General features: G+C 41.4%; 1 protein-coding gene across 1 annotated transcript; it reads left to right on the forward strand.

The window, feature by feature from the left end:
* Positions 1-794: 794 nt before the first annotated feature.
* Positions 795-4,625, forward strand: ltc4s (leukotriene C4 synthase; the record flags this gene model as incomplete). Its single annotated transcript, XM_080773498.1, has 5 exons — positions 795-874; positions 1,388-1,487; positions 1,649-1,719; positions 2,976-3,057; positions 4,478-4,625. The coding sequence occupies exons 1-5, from the start codon at positions 814-816 to the stop codon at positions 4,623-4,625; spliced, it is 462 nt and encodes a 153-aa protein (XP_080629624.1). The 5' UTR covers positions 795-813.
* Positions 4,626-9,448: the final 4,823 nt, after the last annotated feature.

The following is a 9,448-nucleotide window of genomic DNA, read 5'->3' on the forward strand; positions in this document are numbered from 1 at the left end:
GACTGGAAGCAGAAAGTATTCATGACCATGTTTATTAAGGTAATACAGTCTAGGTGAAGTTGGGCCCAAATACATGGACTTCTATGGGGCTATGGTTTTTTTTTGGGCCCAATGACAGCGCCACAACAGGCCATTATATGAACTTTCAGGAAATCCCGATTTCCTCAGTGGCTTCACAAAATATCTGTCTGACTGCCCCCCTGGTCCAGACATCGGCAAGTATCGACATGGTCAGCCCTACCAGTTTGCTGGTCTTCCTGAGGACCAGACCGAGAAGCAAGGGTGACGTTGTGCTGGAAGAGCCTGCCACTTATTATTCAAACTGCCTTGGACCAGACAGTGGCCTTGTGGTCGGTGTCCGCCCTGAAACTGGGAGGTCAGGGGTTCCCCGGTCGGGTCATAGCAAAGACTAAAAGTGGGACCCAATGCCTCCCTGCTTGGCACTCGGCATCAATGGGTTGGATTGGGGGTCAAATCAACTAATGTTTCCTGAGCACGGCGCAAGCTGCATGTCTATAATGTGACAAAGAGATTTGTCTTGGTTAACAGTTATTTTGTCACCCCACAATCTGCATCGTGTTGACCACTAGCCTCGGTACCCAGGCTTTTGTTGATGTGGCATAAAGTAACTTGTAGCTACCAAGTTACTTTATGCCACGTACAACAGGGCCAGTCATCATTGGGCTTCATATTCCCACGTAGTGGAAAGGGGAAACAAAATGTGTATTAGAAAGGAAGGTATCAGGAAGTATCATGTTAAAGGAGTTTTTGCACTGGCAGAGTAGTGTTGCATGTTGTACAGACAACGGAGAGATGCACCTTGAACACATTGTGTGTTTGGCAGCTGTGTCTGTCTTGGGAGTTTTGGAGCAAGGTAAGACTGTTTACTAATGACTAAACCTGTATAGTAATGCATTGGTTTTATTGTTTTATTTGCAATGTAGTGGATGATGCAGAGACAACCTGCATAACTAAATTTGTAAGACGAAATCCCTCAATGTCATACATTGATATCATTGGATCAAGACTATCATAATGTATTTTATAGATTTCTGCATATAATATGATAGGTAAAAGTCAGACTCGATAGAATTAATCTATATAAGTCTTGTTCCAAGGCTAGCATTGACAGTTCAATATTTAGAACCAACCCAGAGAAAGATTCTGGATATTGTGTACTGTAAATGATTGGCTCTGAAGATGCTGGAACATTTGCAGTGTCACGCTTGCTGTTTTCATTTAAAGATTATGTGCTCCAGTGCTTTTCTCTGGAATAGTACTCCTACTGGTTGAAGTGTGTGTTGATAACGTATTTGTACTATTATGTAGTAGCTACTTAATCATGTGCATCTGTGTGCTATGCAAAGTAAACTAACTTTGTTTTTAGCCTATTTTTCCTTGCAGGTCATCTATGCCAGGAGAAAGTATTCTGTATTTCCACCTTCCACTTCAGGATGTCCTGATTTTGAGAGGGTCTTCAGAGCCCAGTTAGTATTCTAGTCTGCCATCCTGTAAATGTTTTCTAAATCTCTGTTCTTATATTCTTTGCCAATGTTTGACCAGTTGTTATAGTTGTTAATTTTCAAATGTGTGTGTTTTTTAGCAGGCGTTTGTCCACCTTACTAAATCAATATATTTCTGTCTTCAGAGCTAACTGTTCCGAATACTTCCCTATCTTCATCACTGTTCTGTGGATGTCTGGTCTGTTTTTCCATCAAGGTAATGTGCCACAGAGTCCTTTCTTTTAATAACACTGACCATTTACTGTCACTATATAACTGGCTATACTCAACCTTACTCCACCCATTTTCTTTTCATTTTTTTTAAGTGTAAGTGGAGACAGACGAGAGAGATGGGGAGTGACATACAGCAACGTTTGTCAGGAATGCATTAGGAGCCTAGCTGCCTTTAACCTACCTTCATTCATATAGCTGATCCTCGATAACACGCATTATAAGATGTTACCATTTCTGTGTCTCAAAGGAGGTCTGTGGACAAGTTCTGAAACCTGCCTACTATAGTGACCTCATCAGATTTCAATAATATTTTGTGTTAATGCAAGAACAATGGCTTCTATTTTAGCATGCCAACAGAGAAAGACTCTGTTGGCACAGGCAGAGAAATTCCACCTGTGTCAAAGTGAAGATTTCTTCACTCTGATACAGGTGGAATTTGAATCCAATTGTCTGATAACAGGATCAAAGGGAAAACACTAAATGCGTGGTCCACAGTATCACCCTTAACAGTTGATCAATATTAACCCTAGAACACTAAACACGGTAATTTTCATAATGTTGCTGATGTCTGAGGTGGGTGGGTCTTACTCTTTCAGTACCTTCATGATGCTCAGTGACATCATAAAAGGTAGGTTTGTTTCCCTGCCCACATCCCTGTTCGGGTGAATTTCATCCGTGTTTAGTGATAATCCAGCAGCCGGGCTTGTGGGGTGGGAAATGTTGGTATATTATTTTTTATTGGCCTAAAATATTGTCTATATATTCATGAATCCACTTGCTGACCGGCTGTCAGTATTGAGCTTTGTTTTGTATAGGGGTTTCTTGTGACCCTACCATTAACAGCCAATATAAGGCAAAAATGTCAAACTTTCCTTATCATGTGACATGTCAAATTAGGGTATTTTCATGATTCTGAATTCATTCCAAGCATTAGTTTTGCACAATAAACACTCATTGTGCTAAAAATGGCCATCGTGATAAATGTGATGAGATCAGCACAAATGTGATGAGGTCAGCACATTTTGGGCACATTTGGGCAAGTGGCTATGGCTGTTTTGAGCCCAAGGAGTGTACCTCAAGTTGCCATGTATACATGTGTACATCAATATATTTTGATGAGAAATATCTTTTATGGAATATTTTACATTGGGTAAAACAGTTTAGTGATGGTGTGACAAAAAGGATGTTTAGTGTTCTAGGGTTAAAGTTAAACCATGCTGTTGTTTGCTTCAATTCCAGGCATCTCCTCCTTCTTTGGACTTCTGTATTTATATGGACGGCTCCTTTACTTCAATGGCTATTCTCAGTCTGCACATGGCCGGTACGTGTGTGTTCTGATGTGATAGATACTAGACTTGCCCTTCTGGTAAAGAAGGATGTGGTCATGTATATGTCTGATCTGTGAAATTAATATCTACATGCTGTGACCGATTCATATTAACATCCTGGCATGAGATGGATAGAGTCCCCACCACACTCACAAACTTTTGCCCCAGCTCGGTTTATTCTTAACAAAAATCTCTGAGATTACTCATTTTTCCTTTGCACTGTCAAAGTCTACACAGTATGTTGGAGTGTAGGTATCAGTGGCTTAGCCCGGGGAAAACGCCTTGCACCGTGGCCTCTATTGATCATAGCTGCACACCCGTATCAATATTTGTCCTCTATTAGCAGTATTAAAACAAGTGGTGGACAGTAACTAACTCCTTTTTATCTTTTTCTTTTTTGAGTGTCTACATTACTTGAGTAATTGTATTTTTAGATACTGCTTTCACGCCACTACATTTCAAAGAGAAATATTGTACAGAAGGGAGTTCCAACCGCGCCTCTAGCCTACGGCAGGCCCGTCTGGTGCATCTCGGAGGCCTCTAGGCTATGGCAGGCCCGTCTGGTGCATCTCAGAGGCCTCTAGGCTATGGCAGGCCAGTCTGGTGCATCTCAGAGGCAGCCTCTAGCCTATGGCAGGCCCGTCTGGTGCATCTCAGAGGCCTCTAGGCTATAGCAGGCCAGTCTGGTGCATCTCAGAGGCAGCCTCTAGCCTATGGCAGGCCCGTCTGGTGCATCTCAGAGGCCTCTAGCCTATGGCAGGCCCGTCTGGTGCATCTCAGAGGCAGGACAGGTTACATGAGAAAAGAAGGCACCGGAGCAGCTCAGACAATTTATTAACAGGGTACAAGTAATAAGCGCCAAGGTTTTGATGTTTCAGTTACATCTTCGTCAAGTCAGGGAAATATTGTACTTTTGACTCCACTACATTTCTAGGAAGGGAAAAAGTATTATAATATATATAATAATAATAATATATAATATTTCATGCTACTCATGCAAGTGTGTAGCCTTGATCGTGTACGTTCACTCCATTCCTCTAATTCTTCATGCCGATAATTATCATAAAAAGTTGTATACATTGTATACGACAAATCTAACGAAGAAAGACGATCCAGAGCATCCCTAGTTTTTGTATATCTATTTTCTATCACTGTAAGCTGTTGTTTATGTGTAGTCTGCTGTTATCTTGCAGGTGGCTTTTGAGGTTCAACTGCTTGCTTCTTGTGTGTAAGAAAATATCATGCTGACTTGAAATAACTTAAGCTTTGGTAGCCTACAACAAAGAACAAACCACACCAACCACATACGTGCAACTATGTGCTGCCGTATTAACACAGCAATAAGACCATGATTTAATCTGCTATATCCATCTATCCGACTCTCTCAGTCTCAATATGTGTCCCTCCCTGCAGTCTAGCCCCTCTGTATCTCAGTGCCAAGGTGTTGTGGACTCTGGTGGGGTTCTCCTCTCTGGGTGTTGTGTGCTCCCTGTGTCGCCTATATCTGGATCTGGACCTCATTGCGCTGCTCTGCAACTCCATGGGCCTAGTTGAGTCCTGATCTCAGATCAGTGATCTGCCCTCAATCATCAATGGTTCTTAACCTGTGGGCCCCAACTAATCCACGCAACACGATGTTAATGATAATATAACATCAATACAAATGCAATAAATTAATGTCACTGTATTTTTCCTTTGAAACCATGAGCAATTTGTTTTCCATTGTTATACCGTTATATGAACGTTGCTATTGATCCAAGCAGGAACACAATCCATTTTCAAATTGTACTTTTTCAGCCACTAGCATGTTGAAAGTTATATATATATTAAACAGCAGGTGGTGCCATTGTATAATGTTAAACAATGACCAGATAGATATTATCAATATCTGACACTATGATCTCCACAGAATACCTGTGGTCTGATTTGCATTATCCTGAGGGTGATTACAATGTCATCAGTCTTTAAATAATAGTATTTAAGGCCTAGTATTAGAGGTTACTATTTAGTTTGCGTTATAATTTAAATTTTCATAAAAATGCATGCCACTAAATATATTCTCCACTACATGCAAATAACAAAGTATAAAAAAATACATGACAACATTGAGCCCTACTGTAGTCTACCCCTTAACATACACTCAACAGGACACCGCAATGCAATGCACACACACATGGGAAGATCTTAAGTAGTTTTTTTAGTTCAGTTTGTTTTTGTCGTCAAATTATCATTTCAGGAAAGAAATCTCCTGGATTTAAGGCTTTGTGTGTGTGTGTGTGTGTGTGTGTGTGTGTGTGTGTGTGTGTGTGTGTGTGTGTGTGTGTGTGTGTATTTTGGTGGGGCCGTGATGGCGTCTCAAAGCTTGATTTTTACACTTACAAGCTTGTAAATCAGCTATGTTCGGACCTTTTATAAACTGACTTGACTTATAGTAGCCTATTTAATTGGGATAAACAACAGAATGGACCATGGATAGAGGACATGCGTAATATGCTCTGTGAATGCGGAATCCAGGATGTTTTTCTTGGATTAGACCAGGTTAATATTGTGGGGCCAAGGGATATACTTTGTTTTGATTTGTTTTATTTGTATCTAAGTTTGTATGCGATCAGTAATGCCGGTAAAGAAGTGCATACTTGAATAATTCATATAGTTCTACTGGATTTCTGCTGTATAGTTCATCCCTAACATTTTCGTGTAGGCCTATAGTTTGTATTTGTTGACGAAATTGTCAGTTGTCAATTTAGTCATAGTTTGTGTGACGAAACAGCTAAGTGAATGCAGCTGATGGTGATTGGTTGAATCTGGGAGGAAGAATAAAGAACTGTATGACTGACTGAAATGACTGAATGAATGGTCTAATCAAATGGATTCATTACTATGCACTTGTGTGGGCGGCCGAATATGAGTGGGTAAAGAGGCCATTTGCATCTGGCAGTCAGAAGTTTGACCCTTCGGCTCGTCCAATCTATGTGTCCTATCCCAGAGCAAGACAATTAACCACCCCCCACATGTGCTCAGCTGAGCTATCTCAGCAGCCATCTACTGGGTGAAGGCAGAAAAGTAATTTCCCTTTCCCGTTGGGACCAGTAAATACTCCCTTTCTTCTTTCTGCCACTGATTTCCAGAAGTGAGTCTCTGCATAAATATACCGTAAATACCATACAATATAGCCTACAGACCAGGGTTCCATTTAATGCTTAATTTACAGAAATATTGACAATTTTACAATTTGAAAAGTAAATATACAGCCCAAACAGAGATGTGTGAAGGTATTCATCTGTGCATTCTAGACGTGTTACTGACTGACTGACTGACTGACTGAACGTGGTGGCCACATGTGGTGGCTTAAGCATTATTTCCCGAATTCTGGTTAGGGGCCTTCTGTGCCAAGGAACTTCCTGTGCTGTCGTTTATCACGTTCAAGTGGTGCACAGCTGTCACACACACACACACACACACACACACACACACACACACACACCACACACATGTCACACACAAAGCTATGTGTTTAAATGGGAGTTTTCTGTTCCTAACCGCACTCCAGACATGTTACCAGTAACTATGAGGGGAATTTTGTTGGTTTTGACTTTTGAATAACTTAATGTATTTGTCATCTTTACTGTTAGAAAGCACTTCTTCGTTCTAGAAAGAAGATATTTGTTATAATGATACGTGTTTGGTAGAAATGCACCAATTAACATGATAAGTCAACTGTAAGTTATAGCATGCTGGGAACATCTAAGTATTTGATACCACTTTATAAAGATCTTGCTCTCTTCAGTTCTTTCATAAAAATGTGTCATATAACAGTGTTGCAGTGTTGATGCAATGTGAGCTTTTAAATCTGATATTTTTGTGTCTGTGTGTTTTATATATATATTCAATCAATGAAAAGTATTATTATTACCAGTGTGACTCCAATGTATAGGGGGTAGAGTATTGGGGTCAGGGACGAGGATAAGGAAGTTAAGAGCCGAGGAAACGTCCCTCTCATAGCGCTCTCGTGCCAACTGGATCAGAATCTACTCCATCTGTGTGTGTGTGTGTGTGTGTGTGTGTGTGTGTGTGTGTGTGTGTGTGTGTGTGTGTAGTAGTAGTAGTAGTAGCCTACTAGTAGTGAAGTAAAGTCAATCGTGAGGGAGATCTGTAACTCTCTGAGAGAAAGTCTTATGAGACCAAATTGTTCTATTTATAAACACTTGTGTTAAATAACACTCGGGTTTTACAGTACGTGTACCTGCTCATCTGTGCGTCTGTCTGTGTGGAAGTGTGTGTCATTTTGGGTTTAATTAGTGCTTCCTGTGATTGTGAATCCTCTCCCAGTGTCAGCAACCTCATCTTCCCACACACACACACACACACACACACACACTGGTGGTTCAATGTGTTCATCATCTTATGTTATTTGGTTATAACATTTAAACAACTGCTCGCAATATTATTTTCAGAAACCAAATGTCTAGTAACAACATGCATGTAATAATGCGTTCCACTTCCACTCCTGCCAAACTATGTTCTCAAGAAAATATGCTTCTTTATGATTGCCGATTTGGCTGTAGAGAATATGTTGACATTATTGCATAGGAAACATGCAGTAAACATAGTTAGCCTCCCACAGGACTATAATATCTTGTATCTAGGCTATGAGAAATAGCTTCCCATGCTGACCAGTAAACAATGGTAACTGTGGGGTCGCTCGTCAAAGCAAGAACAATGGCGGTATTAAATATTATTTGTGTGTGTGTGTGTGTGTGTGTGTGTGTGTGTGTGTGTGTGTGCGAACTCGAATGTATAGGGGGATAGAGTATTGGGGTCAGGGACGAGGATAAGGAAGTTAAGAGCCGAGGAAACTTCCCTCTCATAGCGCTCTTGTGCCAACTGGATCAGAATCTACTCCATCTGTCTGTGTGTGTGTGTGTGTGTGTGCGCGCGCGCAAGTGAGAGAGAGAGAGAGAGATTTCAGAGAGGATGTCTGGTGACTGGTCTCTTACAATACAATAGCTGTGGTTCAGTGTAGATTGGTCTTTTGAGCTATTCATATTATAGAGCTTAAAACAATAGCATCACTGAATCTGCATTCTGACAGACAACGTGGAGTGCATAAAACCTTTGTATTTGATGTGATAAGACAGTAGCATGTGGTTCTGGGTAATGGTTAGGGGAAGAGGAATGCTATGGTTCTGAATGATAGCTCCGAGCTTTGATCAAGAGACTGATATACTGTATCAGAAGCAGCTGGAAGAATTTGGGATGAAGTACAGCCTATACAGGGGAGCAACAGTTAATCCATAATTGATCATTTGGCAATATAATTGATCACTAATCAATCTGTATTTTGGACAAAGACCCCCCCAAAAAAAGGAAAGAGTGAAAATAACTATACAGTACAAGTAGTAGATCTGTTACATCGGCTATTGCAGATTTGCTATATTCTCTACAACACCATTGTGTGACTTTGTGTAAAGCAATAGAATAATCTAGGTTTGTTTGTGCGTGTCTGTCTGTCTGCGTGCGTGCATGCATGCGACCCCAATTAGCGGACTGCTCAGTGTGCATCTGCAGGGGTCAATAGGTTGTGTTATAAACAGACGTTCCATGCTAAAAACGGACAGATAGACGGACAGACACACACGGCTGTTCCTTGGAGCGGTTATAGGACCGCTCAATAATAACCAACTTCTCTATCCTTTTTTCCTGCACTAGGCTTTATACAGACGCACAAGCCAATGGCATTTCACTCCAAAAGCTTTTCACACCCACATGTAGTCAGCCAGGTTCACAATAACTGAGGTCAATGGACTGTAATGGGACAGACCTTCTGCTGATATGTGACAATGGGATCCCAGGTGATTAAAGTGTGTGTGTGTGTGTGTGTGTGTGTGTGTGAATGTGTGCATGTTCGTTCAGGCATCATTTGTTTAGTTTGGCTCAGCCTTATCAGAGTGAGGAAGGCCCTCTGCAGGTTGTACAGTGTCGGTGTGTGTCATCACTCGCCGGGGACATGTGCTGACAGCACCAGTCCCTGAGTGCCAAACACTGGTGTTCCCTCCCTGAACACTGAATAGGCACACAGAATAACTCTTCCTATTTCCGGGTCGCTTCCCTATACTTCCTTCACAGGTGTTACTGATGATATTAATTGTCTCCACCAGGCCGAAGGCATGGGAAGAGAGTATGTTTTGCACTCCGTCCATGTGTCCGTGTGTGTGTCCGGCGTCCGTCTCTGTGAATGCGACCCCAATTAGCTGACTGCTCAGTGTGCATCTCCAGGGGTCAATAGGTCGTGTTATAAACAGACATTTATTTTTTATTTTTGTTTGTTTTGTTGGTGAGGGGGTCGCTGATTTCTACACGCCTATTGTGCATCGACGCCCACTC

The sequence above is a fragment of the Protomyctophum bolini genome (assembly GCF_963924005.1).
Source record: "Protomyctophum bolini genome assembly, chromosome: 10".
NCBI lineage: Eukaryota > Metazoa > Chordata > Actinopteri > Myctophiformes > Myctophidae > Protomyctophum > Protomyctophum bolini.